This window comes from Spodoptera frugiperda, chromosome 25, assembly GCF_023101765.2.
Source record: "Spodoptera frugiperda isolate SF20-4 chromosome 25, AGI-APGP_CSIRO_Sfru_2.0, whole genome shotgun sequence".
Lineage (NCBI taxonomy): Eukaryota > Metazoa > Arthropoda > Insecta > Lepidoptera > Noctuidae > Spodoptera > Spodoptera frugiperda.
The window spans coordinates 10,204,700-10,224,749 of NC_064236.1; the positions used below are offsets into that span (position 1 = coordinate 10,204,700).

The following is a 20,050-nucleotide window of genomic DNA, read 5'->3' on the forward strand; positions in this document are numbered from 1 at the left end:
GTTGCTACAAATCGCTGTCGCTCTAATCTCTACCATCAAAGCAAGAGTAGAAAAAAAAAACAAATAATGTCTACGGTTGACGCCTTGACGCTTGATGATTTTTTTCAATTTTTATTCAATTTACTCTAAGATTTTGTCGTATACGCGTGATTTAATTAGATTTCAACAAGTAATACATAAAATATTTACAAATGATTTTGATTCGGACGTATTTGGGTTTGAGCGAACAAGGACGGAATACTTACATGGATATAATGCCCGTTTTATCATTCTGCATGTGCGTGAAAGAAATGTCAGTTTAAAGAATGGTAAAATACGTAATTTGTTGCTGTGTTAAAATGTAATGCACCTGAACATATGTGAATAATACTTTTGCTATGTGATAGTGTGTGTGATAAAACAGATGATCAATTCCGTTGTAATGAAACGAACAAAAATATAGTGTTGGGTAGCTAGTTTTTGACAGCCGGCAGGCTCGTCGTAAGTGACTTACGATTGGCCCCCTATAAAAATGAACAGTCGTGGTAGTGTAAATGAATCGAATTTGGTGAATCTCTCAGGGGATCTGTTGAATCCATTGGATACGAAGGAGTCGTTAGCGCTGAGTTTTCCGTTTGATCACATATACGCTTGTCACTCGGAGGAATCAGATCGCCGACAGGCGCATCTTGACAAGGAAGTAGAAATTGCCCTCCCTGATGACAAGGAACCAGGGCCTCCTGGAGAACAATCGCTTGAGGTCAGTAGACTCTCAGAGAGATTAACTGCTGCTGAAATTCAAAATCAAAGATTGAAAAGTTTGCTGGTCTATCATCTGGATTTGATACAACAACAAAATGATCTTATAACCAAGAAAGAGAAACAAAATACAGCTCTGCAATTGGAAAATGACTCTGTAAGTAGATTTTTTTGGTTATTGCTTAGTAGATGTGCTATGTACTATGAAAAACATTGGCAGATAATATAGCCTTGTTAGTGTTAAAATAAGACTGCAAATGTTTGCCAATCTTGATGTAATTATTGAATATTATTGTAAACAGTATATGATTACTCGAGTAGGTATTGTTTCTATTCGATCGGTTGAAATCACAAAGTCTAATTTACAAATATGTCAATTTCTGATTTGAAACATGGTAGTACTCAGCGAATTGGAATAAAACCTTTTGTAAATTGTTCAATATTGACAATTAGCTACCTGATACATGTAAAGGTTATATTGAAATTTATTTCTAAATATTATTTGGTCTCATATTGGCTGAACCAGGTTAATCAATGCTTGTTTACTTCATAATTTGCTATAATAAAAACAATTCTGATTTGCGAATTTGTTTCTCATATGGACAATGCTAAACTGCAACATTATATTATAGTTATTAATGTGAAATTATAGTTATACCTAGTGCTTTGTAGCATGGTGCGGGTGACAGTTGCCTGTATGACGTTGACGTCTCTCATTAGGGATGGACATTAGAAAAATCTCTTTTTATCGCTGTCGATACTCGCAGCATACATTTCATTCTTTTTAATTTTGTTATTAAATGTGTGTGATATTTACTTGTGCAGTGTAACTACGTGACCAAGCCCTGAGGTTTTTCAGAGTTTCAGTTTTACAGAACCATGAAGAACACAAGTGTATATTAGTTTGTATATGTTACTAAAGCAACCATGACCTTTTAGTTTAAGTAGTGGCATTGGATACCACGCATTATCGAAGGCGCCGGAAATGTCTAGAAAAATGCCTACTACATATTTGTGCTCAGATAAAGTTACTGTGGTTCAGGCAGAGAGAGCCCCATCTACAGTAGATTTACCCACATAATTAAAGGTTTTTTAAGAGTAATAATTGAATGACCCACGATTTTCGTTTTTTATTCTAAAAAAACATCGACTACCTATCCATCATAGCAGTACATCCCAGCAATAAACACGATTATGGTGTTATGTTATACGCATAACACTTTACTTTATTTTTCATTCCATTTGATTTTATTTAAAGACTAGAATATTAAGGTTGGTTTTAATTTAATTAACTACACTTCTGAATGATTTAACATAATATGAATGTGGTACAGCTAAAATACTAAGGCATAATTTTTAAATCGCAGCAACTTTCAAGAGTGATATTAAACGTTACTGAATCTGTCAGCCGCACCATGCTACAGCGCACTAGGTATAAAAGTGAACAACTTAAGAGGTGGGCAGAGGTTTGATAATGACACATTTTTGTCATTACCATACAAGTTATGATGTTAGTCCTTATGTAAGAAAAAATAAATATTTTTATTTTATACAAAATTTAATGGATTTCTTTTGAAATATTTTATACTCTTGTTTTGAAATCAGCGCTTACTTGCCATAATAGGTACCTTGACTCTGATTTATAAAAATATGATGTAAATAAAAATTAATAATTGAAGTGATTATATGTTGAAGTCCTACCAATATTATAAACTAGAAACAGTAGCATCAATGATCTGAATGAAATTTTGCACAATTAACACAATGGCTACTTTTTATCCCAGTTATTATATGTTAAGCTGCTAACAGAAGCTAGTACTACATACTCCTAAATTCTAAGTAACCCCTAAGCTGAGATAGGTGACCTTTTAATATTATCAGTTTGGTTTTTACCAACCTATAAGTGACACTTGACAGTACAAGTAAGCAGATTAGGTACTATTTCACATTAGGTAACAGTATTAGATAAGGGATGGTTTGGTGGTCATAATGACCATTAGATAATTTACGAATAATATAATATAAGCACTGCGAAATTATTTTGCTTTTGAATTTGCATTTGCATTCATAATTATTGAAAAAAAAACACAAATACATACTTCCTTGCTTATGTCTAATTTGTTAAATTCTATATAGCAGTTGCCAATGTTTTAGTAGCAAATTGCGATTGATTGCAGCTATAAAAAATTGCTCAAGTAACTATATAAATATAATTTTATTATCTCATTCAATACTAAATGGCTTGTATTAAAATATCTTATAATTTTTATAGTATAAGATTATTGTATGTATCAGAGAAAATGTGTAAATAATGTATGAATCCATTACATAACAAGAGGCACTGTATGTAAAACAGTAGTTTATTGCATGCCATCATATTACCATTTTAATGTTTTATTTACATCAATTACATTACCATTTGCAGCTTAAATCTAAGGTGACACGTATGGACAGAAGGATAACAGTGAGTCAAAGGCATAATGTTAATCCTGCTCCTGTTTTAAATCTGCCACCTCCCACAAGCGTGCCACCACCTACAAGCGCTCCGGCACTTACCAGTGCAGCACCACCATCTCCGACCCTTGCAACTATCAAAACTGAACCAGGAACTTCTGACAATCAGGTAATAGTATCAGATAACATAACATTACACTCAATCTGTAGATTGATTGTAATTATATTTTTATGTGACTGACAAGTTTGAAATGTAATGACCAATATTTACTATAGTTTAATAACATAAATCTCTAAATTTTAACATCAGACTCTGTAAGACAGGCATCATTCATAGTCAATTCTTATATTTCTGTTATAAATATATTGTTATTCATCATATTCTTATTACAAAAATATACTTATTATAATAATATTTAGATATATTATAGTACCTACTTATTTGTAATCACTAAAACATTGTATTTTCTATTTCAGTTGGTCTATAATAGTATTACTGACTTTTTGGTGCCAGAAACTAGAAAGAGTCCATATCTTTTTAATAATGATATAACTAAAACAAAACCTTTGATGCCAGACGCTTTTGATTTGAATAGACCTGCAGAATCAGGTAATTTTTTTCTATTTTTTTTCATATTTATTTTGACACAATGAGTGAAGAAGCATTACAACATACTACAAAAAATTACATGCAAAATTGGTTTTAAGACTTTTGATAAATAAAGTACAAATACTGTGGTAAACCAATATTGTTTCTTTTCTATATTTTGATCAAATAATTATTTTCTACTAGTCACCCACCCGCCTGCGCCTGACTTGGAGTAAGTAGTCAACTCGGACCACATACCTACGGCCCATTTGGGACGAGTTGGGAAAATTAAAAATAAATTAAGTTTTTAGTGGTCATCTCGTCCCACTTTTTTGTATGGATCTTTAAACTTTATCAATGTTTGGTACAGTTAGCAACACAAGATTAAAAATATTTTTTTATAGTTTTTTTCTTTACTTTCGTTTTGTTCATAGATTATTTCATATTAAAATATCCTGACGAAGTAAGAACCTCTTTTTTTATTGTCGGTTAAATAAATTATTACCTACATTTTTTTAGCAATCGCACAAATTCATGTGTTTACCAAAATTACTAAGAATGGTAAACATGTGTGGCTTAAACAATGGTCATGGCGGTCACTTTTGAAGTAAATGATAACATAGATAGAATGAAGTTCCTAGAAAATCTTTTGTTTTCAACAAAGTAATAGAACTTTATTATTTCCACACTAACCCTTTTGCTACTGACTGTACCTTATCTCATTGTGGTAGTAACGTGGGACGAGTTGACCACTAAAAATATTATTTTATTTTATTTTCTGCAACTCGTCCCAAATGGGTCGTAGGTATGTGGTCCGAGTTGACTACTTACTCCTGACTTGGCATGGGTGTTATTATCCGATGACCGCATTGAATTTATATATTTTTTTTTTACTTTATACCTATCAAATGTGGAAACACGGCAGAAGAGAATTAAATTAGTTATTAGGTTAACATTAGTATTGTTAAATGAAGAGTGTGATTTTTGTTTACTTTCTCACATAACATGAGCTTACTGAGTCAACAACTGTAGCGTCTTATATTAATAAAGGTACATTTAAAAGGTCAATCGGTACCTATGACTTATTATAAACCATATTACATTATTGCACAGATGTCAATTTGTCATGCACTTGTAATGTGCAAAGTTCAAAGTATTGCCAATTTTGCCAATTATCCAATAAAGCAGTACTCACTTGAGATCTTCAATGACATTTGATTTAAATTGACAAAAGAGTAAAGTTAAATTGAATTTCTCTTTTGCTATACTGCTGTATGGTCGGGTCTACTGCGAAGGAAAGTGCACATCTTTATTCACTTAGTGTCATAATTTAGTGTTGGTACGAAATTTTTTAGCTGTTTTTGAGACTAGTACGCGTGGTGATAGTTCTTATGGCGGTTTTTTTTATTAAATTTGTACTTTTTGAGTTTATTTGTGGTGCAATTCTTGAAAATATCTGTATCGCTAAATGTATTTGTAATCAAAAACATAGTAAGGGTTGTTACATGGTTTCGTGATGCGCGGGTGGCCTGAAAATACCCTACTATGCTATATTCATGTGTTTCCTATCGATTTTACCCTATCAGAAATGTACAGAGCATTTCTATTGTCAGTCTGTTAGGTAGTTCCTATCTAGTCTGTTCTCTAAATCTGACTTTCTTTTAGGTGTCTAATGTAGTGAAGTGTTCTAGGCAGTACATTGTTTATGATTTTCTTTAGATGTATTCGTAAATTTACCCAACATTTCTTTTAAAAAAAATAGTAAGTGTATACAATATAACTGTGTGATTGGCAAATGTTAGTAGTTAGTCATTATTAAGTCTTTAGCACTTGAAATTACCCGGTGGATGTCTAGAGAACAAGAAGAGGTACTAGCGAAACTTTTATCGAAGTAACTTCAAGCATCACCGGCTACGGCAGCCAGCCTATACACAGCCAGGTCCATATGACAGTATAAATTAGATGCACAGGATTTTAGAGCTTTATTGATTATATAGATTACATGTTTCTTATGTGTATCAGCATGTTTATGTGTATCGCTTTACTTCAATGTTATTAACTTCTGAGCTGTTGTTGTTAAATGTTTTCGTATGTAGGTACTTAATGTAAAAAACGTTTGACACAGCGACTGGTGTTTTAGTACATTACTTTTTCAGATGTGCCCAACTACTTAACAGGGGACATAGGCGTGCCCTCGATTTTGGAGAATACCGGGCTGCCGTGCGACAACTTCAACATGATTGAAAACAAGCAGTCCTACATCAAAAAGGAAATCAAGACTGAACCTCGACCGGAACCGTTGTACACCGTCACGTCAAACAGGTTGTTCAGTATATTAGGAGTTTAAAGATCTTCGTGTACTACTGTGTTAACAAATAACGAGTATGTTCTATTTTTTTACTTACAGCGGCAACACCGTGATCCAGAAGATACAGAGGAATCGAAGGAGGACATCCGGAGGTTTAGGTAGTCTAAGTCGATTACCTAAAACGCCTGTTGTTAAAACCGAACCTCAAGAAAATGGTGAGCCTTAAATAATCTCTTATAATTTTATGACTATTTTCAATTCGTATTACTAAGGCTATTGCATTATTGTAGCGATGGCAAGAGCGACTTTACTTAACATATGAGATCTGGTATTTGTCGGAGGTTACTATAGCAAAAGTTAGCTTGGAATTTAGAATTAAACTCTCTGGGTGATATTATCATGAAGACTCGCTCCCTGCTGTATAGTAGTAGTATATTTTTCCAGTATAGGTTTCCATATAACAAACATAATATTTTGCTGTATAACAAATATTTAGTTTGTTTATTTATTTAAAATTTCAGTGTTTGAAGATGACAAAGCTTTCGACCGATCCTTCAGTGTTAATAAAAAATCGAAAATGATTAATACATATAGCAAGTCTAAGAATGCCAGTCTTCCAAAGAAAACACCTCACTACACCGGTTCCCTGTCAGATCGGTTACAATTGATTGATACGACACCTACTGGTGAAGACCCGTACCAACTAGGGGAGGCTGATATGAGAGAGCAATCGCCGATTCCGAAACTTATGCTTCAAAAAACAAACCACGGTAGGCTGAAAATATGCTCGGATCTTATGGGGGAGAGCGCTATTCCCTCTAGGCGAATATATGATGCGCCAGCGACGGAAACAAGTTCCAAAATGCCAAATAAAATAAAACTTGAGAAAAGATATAATTTACCAAACATGATCCCTTATTCATCTCCGCAAGCAACTACGCATACGCTTACGCACGCGTCGCTAACGACTACAGATACGGGGTCGATGATGTCCACCTACACGCACGTTCCTAAATCGTCAGCCCATACACCTAAGCAAACGGCTACTTCTAAGCAGACAACTCCTAAGCAAACAACCAGGCAGACTTCAGCGCACAGCGCTAAGCACTCGGCGGTATCTACGAATGCGGGCACTTACACGAACACGTACACGCATACTACTAGAAATTCGAGTACCCGTAGCCACACGACCCCAAACAAAGGCAGGGCGTCACAAAGGAGTTCTCAATCTGGCTCTCGGAAATCCACGCAAGCAGCAGCGAACAAACTTCTGAACGTGAGTGCGGTGAACACTGTGAGCACGGTCAACTCTGTGAACACAGTTAATGCGGTGAGCACGGTTAACACGATGAACACGATGAACACGGTTAGCACGGTCAACACTGTTAACACTGTGAACACGGGGAATACGGTGAACACAGTGAATGCGGGGAATACGGTGAACGCGGTGAATACCGTTAACGCGCTGAATACACCAAAGCCCGTCATTAAAACCTCATTATCGACAACACTTAATAATCTGCATACAGCGACACTTGCCGCTTTACACATGGTACCCCTGGCGCTCACACATACTCCCACGCAGGGTCACCAATTGCATGCTGCGATAATATCTACACCGCTCAAACAAACTACTCTTAAAGAAATTAAAAAAGAATCTCAAGATGCTGCGATGTCGACGCCGAAGACAGCAATTCTACATCAACCGCTGATAATACAACAACCGGCGTTGGTAAAGCAAGCAGGGCTAGTGCAGCAACCGGGAATAGTACAGCAGTCAGCGATGGTACAACAACCCTCGCTACTACAGCAACCCTCGCTACTACAGCAAACGGGGATGCTACAACAGCCGGCCATATTACAGCAAACTGCTAATATGCAGCATTTAACGTTGGCACAACAAACAGCGTTAGCGCAACAAGCGGCGTTAGCGCAACAAGCGGCATTAGCGCAACAACCTGGCTGCTCCAACATGCAACAGGATGGGGACGTAAAGAAAGAATCAGCCTTGCGTGTGGACTGGTCTTTGTACAACAACCTTAATTTGAGCAGTGACCCCACAACCGCTTTAACCGACTTCTATACAGAGGACCCGGGCTCACCTTTACCACAGTTTGATGTTGCCGAATTTCGGCAATTAATGGAAAACGAAGCAGCGGCGGCTGCCGCAGTAGCTGCTTTAGATAAAATGGATGCACTGGATTATGGCGCGATCGAAAAAAATGAAGCCGATCAGGTCAAAAAAAGGGGAGCACGAACTGCAAGCCTCATCGCTCCCGGTGTTCTTGAAGTATGTATTATTTTTATATTCAATTATTATCTTTACGTTTTTTTGTGGATTCGACAGAATGGACATCAATGTGTCTAATTTCAGGAGAAAGCTACGGATAACCGTCGTGGTATGGGCAGCAAACGTGGAAGGAAGCGTGCACTGTCTAGCGCTGGATTAATGAAAAATGCAAAGCAAAATTTATCGAAAGCAGTCGGGCCCAAGCCAAAAATGATTAAGGGAAAAGGTAATTTAATATTGAATCCTGTCTTTGGCGCTACTTATCTTTAAATTAAAAATTTCACTTACCGTCAGGTAAGTGAAATTTAAAGGCTGGCGATTGTGATGGCTGAGCGGGCAGTATTAGTGAACCATTGTCCTTGTAGCATTTACCAGTAACTTGTCCTTTCAAATAAAATATCATAATTTTAAAACATATAAGAATTGCAGAAAACTCGATTTTAAAATAAACTTTACCATGTAAACATGTTACATATCCATGGTAATATTATACTATAACTTGATCAAAACTGCTATGCAATCCTTTATTTAGTTGCGATACCTGCCTATTTTGCATATTGAAGATTAATGTGAAGGAATGTTCCGTGGAATTGATGCGATTGGTTTAAATATGTTTATATAATTTTCAGCTGCGTGTCGCGGCAAGAAATCTCCTCTGCCGGGAATGACAACGGGCAAACCGTATCACACTCTGGTGGGAGACCCGGACCTATCGTGGTACCTCGGTCTGGACCCCGACGTTAAGCAGGAAGACATCGATCAGGGGGACTGCAAAGCCTCCACTGTAGAGGTAAATGATATTAAATATTCACAATTAGGCATATAGTATTAACATTACATTATCATATTAATAAATGTTTTCGAATTAAATAATTTTAAAAACTAAATTCGGTTTAATACCTTGATTTGTTATATAACCTATAAAATATTGTTTCTATGATATGGGAATCAAGCAGATAACACCCATTATGCTTGATTCCCTGTTCACTTGGGTTTTCTTACAAATTTTCAGGTACCGAGATGGCGGGAAAAACCATACTCCAGTTTGTATAGTCTTGAAGGAACAGAAAACTTAGATGATAAGATTTTCGAAAAGCGTCACCAAAAATTAGAAGCCGAAGAAAGACGGCAACTAAGGTACTATTTGTTTAGTTCTACCATAATTTGTTACCTATATAATATGAACACGTATATATCTAAACTATTTTTTTAAGCGATGTTTTGGTGTTACAAAAAGATTGAGAAACTAATATAGCCGCACATCAAAGCCCTTCTTATGATTCCGAATTAATCTTTCCTCTCATGTATCCAAATCCATATCCCAATACATATGTAATAATATTCCATGACCCAATCTAACGAAGTTGATCTGTGCAGATCTAGTAGCGGGGGTAGAACCAATGATCAACAAACACCATGGACTCGTGCTAAAGATGAGAGTCTTTAACATGAAAGAAATTGTGACAATGATTGAACAAAATCACTTAATATTAAAATAAAATGTGTCAATGGGCCTCTGCTAGTTACCTTACATGTCTGGTATGCCTTCCAAATGTCTGAGACCCCATGGTCCCAGGACAGGAAAAGACACTACAGCCACACTGTGTTTATAACAACAAATCATAAAGTTAATCCATATTTCAATTAAATGCCTAATATAAATTACCTAACTTTTGAGACATTCTATTAAATATTATTATAAATATTATATACTTATGTAAATAGAGTTGTCTGAGAGCATTTCATTGCTGTATATTTTGGACTGTACATTCCAAAAGCTTGCTGACAATTGAAGGTTCATTTACGGAGGAACGGTCGTTGAAAGTTGTGCGCAATGCAACGATATAAGCTCCAATATATGAGTATGTGATCTTTCGTTGAGATACCTTGCTTTGACTTGGAGCCCGCAGTGTTCAAGTTTAGTTGCAATTCGCCTCCTTTTTAACGATACGCGCCTCCATAAATGAATCTTATTAATGAATGTATTTGTTTACCTGTCTGTACCACAGTTAAGTATCGAACAGATAAACTTAATACATTCACATTATGGCAAAGATTCAATATATGGAAATAATAACCAGTATCTTTGGAATGGTGTTACAAAATTATTTTTCTAAATTGACGTCGAAGACAACACATGTCTATCGTCTAAGTAGTCGCTAACCGTAGTTAGGAAAAATGAGCAAACAATTGGCTACTTATAATTGGCTTAATTTGAGATTGGAAATCCGGCTAAACCAGTGACAAAATACCATCGTCATGGATACTGGTTATGTAATCTGAAGTCTGAACAGCCGGTATCTTGGTCACCTTTAAACAAAGGTGGCCAAGAGAGGACAGCTTAGCCTTGGGCGCAGCTGATTATCCATAAATGATGTTTTTGCAATTAGTATATTTGGATTTTTAATTTGTTACATCATCCATCGGAAGCACCATGGTAAGTTTGCTCATTAAAACACTAATTTTCACAGAATGTTTATTATTTTATATGAATGTCTCAATTTTTTATGTACCTCCTTATCACTGCATTTATGTCTTTATTTCATTGATCATTTGTTTTATTGGATTAAAAATGTCTTTTATAAAATGTGATACAATTTACAGGTGGCATATGAGACGAATCCGTGAGCAGCGACATGTAGAGCGTCTTCGAATGCGGCAGCGGGATCCTTGGTATAGCGGGCACTCTCACTACCAACCTTCAGTATACACGATCTGGCCGCAGCCTCAAAGGGATGTGCGAATGATCGAAATCACCGATACCATACCAGTTATGGCTTTCGGGGAGGACCTGCCCGATATACCACCGGCGTTAGTATATTTTAATTTACTGACATTTAATACTGAATGAATGAAAACTATACTCTTCCGAGATGAGATTAACAAAACCTTGCTACCAAGCATTTGTCACTGGTGTATAAGGTCCAGCTAATCAGACAATAGTTTATTATATCCCGTAGAATTATTATTCGTCTGTTAACGTTGTGGAATTATGTACCACAAATATATTGTAGTCATTCATTAATTTGGATTTTTTATTTTCAGTGACTTTATGTTGCCGTGGGTGAGAACATCAAAAGCTTTGAAGAGATCTAAACGTTCGAAGACGCTACATTGATCGTCCATGGACTGCGTACCACGCTCGGATTTAGATTCCCAGTTGGGCCACTCCATGATAGGTATTTGATGTGTATTTTAACGTTCACCAATCAGAACGGATTTCTGCCAAAAGATGGGTCTGATTGGACTGTAAGTAGTAAGCCGGTATGGCTCATTCCAGAGTCGTGTTAACACCGTATAGTGAAACCTACAAGAGCATGATTAAAAGGACATTACTAATTTTGGGATGGCGTTGACACCTGTTGACGATTGCTCTTGTGGTTGTTTCGACCGTAGGATTTAAGAATACTATTGTCGTGTTATATGGTCAATGGTCGCGGCTCGTACCGGCTCTTTATAGGAAAGTTAGTTGACAACTATACCTGAGTCGATAAATAATTTCTCAGTCTAGTATTATTCAGTATACTTATACTGAATAATAATAGAAAATATTTCAAGTCTCTTAACTGAATAAAAAAGGAGTTTAAATGTTTAGTTTTTGTTTGTTGATCAACAATAGAGTGATATAGAAATTAATGTTTTAGGATCAAGCGTCAGACATAGTTCTAGGCATAATAGTAAAATCACAGATTATTTATTTGTGTCTACGATAAGTACTTACTTCGTAGGAACTAAATTTTCAAGAAATTTGAAGTTAGTAATACATTTTGTAGTGTATTATAATTATTAAAATCAGTGGAATGAAATTAACATATGCCAGGTTTTGTAGTGGTTTCAAAGATTAAATTATGATGTTGGTCATCTCGATTATAATAGACTAGATGGTAGTACATGTTTTAAGTACCTAAACTGTATTAGTCACTGTCTTAAAATTGCTATTCCGTGTGAAATGATATGTTAAGCGATTTCAATTTAGATAAAAACCTATATCAATCAACCCTTAAAAAAGAGATAGCATCTCAGGTTAGTTCTTACATGTGCACATTTATAAGAAAACAAAAAATAAAATTAAAAACAATATCAGTGTTTACAATGTAAGGCACATTAAAATAGTAATTCACACTGGTTTTTTATAATAGACTCCAAGTACTTAGATCAATAATCAATAATATTAATAAAGTTATGATGCTATACATGGAAATATGAAATAGATCCTCATGTACTTCCATTTTTCGTAGTATGTAGTACAGTACAGTACTATCAATAGCAAAAAAGCTTACGGACTTTACGGCAACCAGCCCTTGACTAAGTACACCACACGTAGGAATCTTACGGCCATACTCCAGAGTTATTTAATGATTACTTAGCCCACTCCTTAGCAATCGTTTTCAATATGGGTGCGGCAGTTAAATTTTGTTTCATATACGATTCATATTCGGAAATCTTCGTAGGTACTAAATAAATATTCAGTTGTCGTTTAACCATTTTGACGCTGGGTTTCAAATGAAACCCAAAGTAGAATTCGTTAGAAACTATCTGTCACATACTTTTGTACCATAGATGTGAGTATGGAAGTACTTGGGCCACGGTATGAGGGGATTACAGCAAGGTGCGGTAGTGTCCGGGTCCTAAGCTTAATACTAAGATACCATTCAGATGCGATACAATAATACGGCTTTAAATTGCCTGATACAAAACAAACAATGTATTTTTGACGATGACTCATTGGTTTAATTTAATTTAAAGCTCTCTATAGCTTTGTTTACGAGACAAAATAGTGCATTTTATATTTTACAACGTACTACTTTGCCACGCAAACTAAATAGGGATATCGTTAAGTGTTTGTACCGGATTTACGTTTTCTATGTGATGTGTGGGCACCACAAACCGTTGTGCAATGCCGCCACAAAAGTTTATATATTTTTGACATTTTTTATATAGTTTTTGTTGTAAATATTTCATTGATTATTATTATTGACATTGTTGTAAATATCGAACATATAGGATATGTTCAAATCATCGTTTACTTTTGTACTAATTACTTAAGTTTTACTTACAAGTCAAAACTTAATTGTAACATTTTCGCAAGTTATTTAGTGATCTAGTTTCCACCGGTACCTTGGTCTGGAATGAATGTAAGGCCGCTTCCGTAAGGATGAATGGTCCATAATTAAATTGTTAAAGGATACATTTTTGACTGGGTATTATATTTTCTTATTTATTGCACAGTATAATACATACTTTCTTCCTTAATAATCGGTTTTAAGGTCATCTCACTTCAATTACTAATATATTATTATTTATTTTGAATTCTACCTTTATTTCAAATTCCTTCTTTTTACTATACAAAATATATATTACAATCATACTATATAAATTATTAAATTAAGATGGCTCAAATTACAAATTAATATTTCGGTATGCCAGTTCACATTTGATTCTTTGTCGTACATAAAAAAGAAAATAAAAAAAAAATACAATAATATAAATAAAAAGAAAATACAATTATTTCCGTGATTATAAAGAATATAAATGAGTAACATAGCAGAACAGATTTTCTTTTTTTTTTCTCTATTATTTGACATACTTTACTACTTACTATTTTCCCCGTAATACATTTACGGTTATATATTTTTACAAGTACACTTCCAATAAATTACTAAATGCAATATTTTCGCATAATATATTTTGTCAGAACGGGCATCGTACTTCAAAATGTGGGTAACTCCTGTATGCTTTTACTAGTCGTAGAATGGACATAGCATCAAATGTTATAAAGCTATACAACTGTTCTACATGATGCAATTATGTTAGCTTTACAATGATCTAAACAGTACTTTGGATTTGAGAGTAACACTTATACTTAAAGTAACTGAGTGTTCGACCGTAGCTAGTTGTGTATCTAATAAATGAATTCTTGTTTTATTCGTAACAGGTATATGAAGTACTGCGACGCATTGTAAACCAGCGTTGTTGCTTCTACTATTTGTAGATTTTGTGTTAAACTATAACCGCTGTATCTAAAGTCTTCGTATCCTAGAAACGTGGATAGTTATAAAATTACTGCTCTTATCGAGAAATGTAAATAATGTTGTACCTAATATAAAGACACGCGGGAGATAAATGAATGGAAATCTGTGATTATTGAAGACTGCGCTGGGAATATAAGTAAGTCTCGTTACTTTCATGTCGATGGAATGTAATCGCATTTATATAGTGGAACGGCTAATTACTAAAGTACGGGATTCGCGTATTAAATTATGAAATAAATATATACGTGTACTGTATGTATGAACTTAGAACTTCTCTCGTCATCTTTACTTATTGTTTTTTTGCGTACCGTAATGAAATAGGGAGGTTTAGATTAAATTCAATGAAATTGTAGATGGTTTCTTTCACCTATGGTAGTTTATAGAAACTACCATGACGAATAATAATAGTATTCGTCAGGCAAATTTCTTACGATTACGATTTGTTTGCTTAAAATAAATTCGTAAGTAATAATACGATCTTGGCTAAGTCGTTGTTTAATGTATGTAATTAGGTTCGTAAATATAAGTCAGTAGTAGGCTTCCTAAAACAGTTTCGTCTCTGTCTCCCAATAAACATTATGATAGAAATTATAGCTTAAAGGCAAAATTCAAAATATGTGCCAATATTAGGTACTTATTTATTAAAATCAACTTCTAATAAAATTTATTGCTGGTATTTCGAATAAAAATTCATATTAGCAGTACGGAATATTAACAGACTCCGTTCTTTATTCTCCATTAAAGAATATTTGATTAAACTTAAATTTAATGTATGTAATTGTAAAAAAGGTAAAAGGTGTTGTACTAATATTAGCCACAAGCCGCTGATAACATTTATATTTGTAATTTAACACTGTCTTTCTGTGTTCGATCGTTCGGTAACTTTGATAATCATGTGCATTTTCTGAAAGAAAATTATTCTATTATAGTAAGTTTGATCAATATTACTCTGTGTTCAGGAAGCGTTCGTTGACACCCTATTGACGATTTGTAAAACCAAATTGGCTTTATGTCAGGTTGATGTAAATAATCTGTAACCCTGTGTAAATAAGGGTAGATGTACCTAAAGATAATATTCGTGCAAGTTGCAATTTGAAATGTGTTGCGAACAGAACAATAGACACGTGGGTACGGTAACACCCCTAATTTTCTTCCTTTATGATAATAATTATAGCGTATAGGCTATATCCATGTGTTCCGAGCAGTAAGCCCTCTGTATACAATATATTTATAACCGCTTAGTAATTATCGTGTTCCAAATGTCCATGTACAGATAATTCTGCTATTCTGTAACACGCTTTTTGCGCATTGGTGTAATTATGTACCGTGTACTATAGGAATTCGGTCATGTTCACCAATGCATTGCCCATAGAGGTTGCTTCGCACATTGTCCGTTTATTTTCAATCCTTTTAAGTTATTTCAAATCGTGATATTTATTTCATACATTCCTTGCTTTATCTCCAAAATTTTGTCACACAATTAACGTACCTGGAAATTTTAGATAATTCAATAGTTTAATGTTTCTTATAACTTGCTGTTTCCACGAATAAAAAAACCTATTCTTAAAATTTTTGAAAATAGAATTACCATATTTAAATCGTAGTTATATGTGTTTTTAAAGTTCTGATAATAGAGAGTAATGGTAATTTTATTGTTCGTCTATTTACTTAGAATACCTGCATTACATTTAGATGTGATATGTTTTAAGAAATATGCTCCCTCATTTGGGAGAAGTGAGTCCCAGTGGCATAAAATATATGTAGTAAATAAACATACCTGTGGATAGGTAGGGTATATGTTTTAGTCGTTTACAATTTTCAAAAAAATATACACTTATTATATGGAACCTTTTCAACATGAATGTACACGAGCCTAAAAATGTGAGGAGCTTTTTAACGAGTATCTTAGATGAAGTATTTGCGTGTTTAGGATGTTTACAGAGGTTTTGGTTACCATAGACGTGGGCACTGGGCAGTAGGTCCCAATCTAGACCATTATAATTTACCCAATTAATTACTAACAAACCTTGTTGTATGTTATTGTACCTATCATTAATGATATTGGAATTAATTGCAAAATACGTTCTATGGCTATACAATATGGAATTATCATTAGTAATAAATAATAAAATATAATTATACACGCCTTGATGATAAGACAACACCCATCTATAGTAACATCTTCGTATTTATTATTTAAAACCTCTGAAACGGTAATTGCAAAGTCAGTTGTAGGAATGTAATATGATCTGTAACATTAGCTAGAAAAAAGCAGTTTTAACAATAGGAAGATCTTGTGTCATTAGTTGTAGAAAGGACCAAAAAAATCGGTCGTTTATTAAAATATTTAAACACTATCTAATCGATCTACTTTCCAAAAGATAAGAATTTTTTTCAGATTAGATAAGGCATATTTAATCAATACGTGTTTGTAATCTTTTGCAATTTGAGACTTATTCGAGTAATGTTGAGGAGCATAATAATATATCTATGCACTTGAAGCAAGTCTCCTTCAAGTAAAAGCCAAATATAAAACGTTTAAGTAACATTATATGAATGAAGTTTTTTTTTTTCATTTTTATTTATTGGGTATAAATTCTTTTTGTAAATGAGCAATTAATTGTTATGCTATTATGAATCACCATTATATAATTATATTTTGAAATCATGAAGTGGTATGTAAATATTTTGTGGGCGATGTTAGTTAAATAAAGTACGTCTAAATTGCATACTACGTAACTACACATTTATGTTAGAAATATCAGTTTTAGATAACTGATTTAACAAGCATTCATTGAACTGTTCTGTCATCACAATCAAAGTTATTCTGATCCTATAGACTGTCTGACACGTAGAACAGGCGTGTAGGTCTCGTGGCCACATCGGAGATTTGCTCATTTCATGAAATACTTGAGTAGTTTATAAAATGGTTATATTCCATAATGTAGGCAACTTAATTTGACCCGAAAACTGAATCGTCTACATTTCATACCGCTTTGTTCACCTTGTGTGGTATCATTTAATTGGGTACCAAACTTAAAAATCTATCTAGTCTGTCAGTTAGTCAGTTAAAAAAATATTAACACTTATTTTTTATTTTGTCATATCAGGTTAGAATACTAAAATACGTGTATTACCATTTTAAAACAATCTACCTGACGGACAATCTACTTTAGATACTACCCTATTATTCCATGAAATACTCAAGGATTTAATGAGGTAAGCAAATCCACGATATGGTCGCGACACAAGAATGTGTACTCAACAGAGCCAGACAACTACATACGTCAGGTTTTCTCATAAGCTGATGCAGTGTCGGCAGATAACTAATGCTTTAATATATGTTTTGTAGTACTGTTTATTTGGATGTCGCGCATCGGATGTAATGTAAAAATATTTTTCGTTTCGAATATTTTTTGTTTGTTATTATATTAGTACGGTAAAATAATTAATAGGAATCTTTAATATTATTTTTGTATTCGCACGTGTAAATGTTATTTGATTGTAAATAATCATGCTTATGTTGAATGATCTTTCTTTGAGACCGAGTTGGTCTTCATTATTTAAGCCATGTAATTAAATGTTAGCGTTTTTAATTATTTTTAAGTGTCGGGAACTTAATATTATTATCTTGAGTTAGAGTATTTATGTCAGCGATGTCCTGTTAGCATTTTACGTTGAAAGCCACAAGTAAACATTATGTTAACTTTATTTTTTGTTCATAGTCATTCATTTCATATTATTTAAGTAAATATAATCAATTTTACATAGGAAGGGCATTGTGATGTTTGGTGTTACTTAAAGATATAGTGGTGATTAAATGTCCTTTTAAAGTATCGATAGAATATCTAAACAATATAATCCATAGTATCAGGACAAATTGGTTATGGTCACAGAATAAAAATAAATTTGTTACTTTTTCAAAATTATTAATTAAAAAAACTACAAACAAAAATAACAACAACAACAGTGTATTAGATAATACTAAGTGCCACCGTACCCTTCCTATGTGGAATGAACTATTGCTGTTCTTTGTGAAAACAATAGGGACGGCTAGGTGAAGGAGAGAATAACGCTAGGATGGTAAGATGCCCGGGCGTTTTAGTCCGAATTATCTCCATTATTAGTTATTTAATTTAATATTATAGTTTCGATTATTTTATTTTTAAAATTGCGAGTACTTTGTCATAATGGTCGTTAGTTAGCATTCGAGTTACTTGTGGCTGTGTGGTGGACGGACTTACGTTAAGTTTAAGTATTATATAGATTACATTGTTGTTGAAGAGTAAGCTTATTATTATAATTTCTTAAACAATAGCTGTTAATGTGTAGCGTTGCAGTGCAGTTAAATTGTTCCACTCGAGTATAGACACAGTGTTACGAAGTAATTGTTAAACGTTTCGATTAGATCCGATACTTACTGCACTCACCACTTGGCATAAAAATAATAAGATCTCATTAATCGTTAATTAATAATTTGGAATTTAACTGTTCTTTAGATATTATGGAAGTAAAGTCGGGTACACTTGGCATAAAGTGTAGGTACAAAATGTTCTGATTGAAATAGCAGCATTGTACCGACTATAAACAATAGGAAATTGCATATCAATTTAGAGAAATGTAACATCGGCGACTTCAATAACTTTTGTCTGAATAATACCTTACTTTGTGTTTGTAAACTGTAGTTGTACACTAGTTTGTTTGTTTTTGATTATTCAACAAAAAATGTGAATTAATCTGCTGTGTAGATACTATTATAACGTGGCATTTATTAAATAATCTTTAAATATATGTTTCAGTGTACAAGTTAGTAGTGTATATAACACACTATTAAAATTAGGTAGCTTAAATATTTATCTTCCCATATATTTAAGGCTCCTAACTTCGGTTTAATTACGAATTCATGTGATACTTCAGACTAAGTTGTATAAGTACATGGAAATAAAGGAACTTTGTCTTTAGAATTGATTCCAGACTTTCATTTCTCTTTGTACCTTACCCAAAAAAAAACCCAGATGTGAAGAAAAATTTTATCGAAGGAAATCAGATGGTTGGCGATGAGATTCTTTTACGTCCGCTTCATTGTGCAGTCGCTCAAAAGCTCTTTTTTAGAGAAAGACAAATAACGATTTCCATTTATACCTGCCTCCTGCCTCTCCACAACATTCGTGACCATGTCCCTGGTACGTCATCGCCAGCTATTACCGCAAAGTAATATCCATAACATTGTTTGAACAATCATGATGTTTTCAGACCAGTTGATACACGTATCCGGCGGGCGTAAGCAGACATAATTACACTCAATTACACTGCCGTACCGTAGCGTTGAATGCAAATCTTAGTTATTTAATTTAATTTACACCCAGCACACACTCATTAAAAGTCACAATAGTAAATATCGTTACAATACTGTACAATTATCTTTAACACTTACAATACAAAAGACGAATGAACTATTTATGAAAATTTACCTACGGTCGTAATGTACGAGTAAGTCTCAGGTATTGGAATATTTGCAAGCAGTGATCAGAGAACTGAAGCGCTTACGTACACGAGGAATTTTGAAGGGTTGTTCAAAAATTGTTAGTTAACATAGGTATTTGTAACGTAAGTAGGTAATATGTAATAATACCGTTTGT

General features: G+C 33.9%; 1 protein-coding gene across 2 annotated transcripts; it reads left to right on the top strand.

The window, feature by feature from the left end:
• The first annotated feature begins 52 nt into the window (after positions 1 to 52).
• LOC118263479 (uncharacterized) lies at positions 53 to 19,379 on the top strand. Of its 2 annotated transcripts, none has more exons than XM_035575506.2 (11): positions 53 to 895; positions 3,164 to 3,361; positions 3,670 to 3,802; positions 5,938 to 6,106; positions 6,189 to 6,304; positions 6,611 to 8,379; positions 8,464 to 8,605; positions 9,009 to 9,169; positions 9,392 to 9,516; positions 10,984 to 11,190; positions 11,425 to 19,379. In XM_035575506.2, exons 1-11 carry the CDS (start codon positions 512 to 514, stop codon positions 11,495 to 11,497), a joined length of 3,477 nt encoding a protein of 1,158 aa, XP_035431399.2. In that variant the 5' UTR covers positions 53 to 511; the 3' UTR covers positions 11,498 to 19,379. The 2 variants fall into 2 exon arrangements, with proteins under 2 accessions (XP_035431399.2, XP_035431407.2); XM_035575514.2 differs by having other exon boundaries at positions 5,938 to 6,103.
• The last annotated feature ends 671 nt before the right edge of the window (positions 19,380 to 20,050 follow it).

Coding starts and splice junctions, on each gene's coding strand:
- LOC118263479 (XM_035575506.2), top strand. CDS start 512: ATGAACAGTCGTGGTAGTGTAAATGAATCGAATTTGGTGAATCTCTCA. Junction 3,803..5,937: donor GAATAGACCTGCAGAATCAG/GTAATTTTTTTC, acceptor TTACTTTTTCAG/ATGTGCCCAACTACTTAACA. Junction 11,191..11,424: donor CTGCCCGATATACCACCGGC/GTTAGTATATTT, acceptor TTTTATTTTCAG/TGACTTTATGTTGCCGTGGG.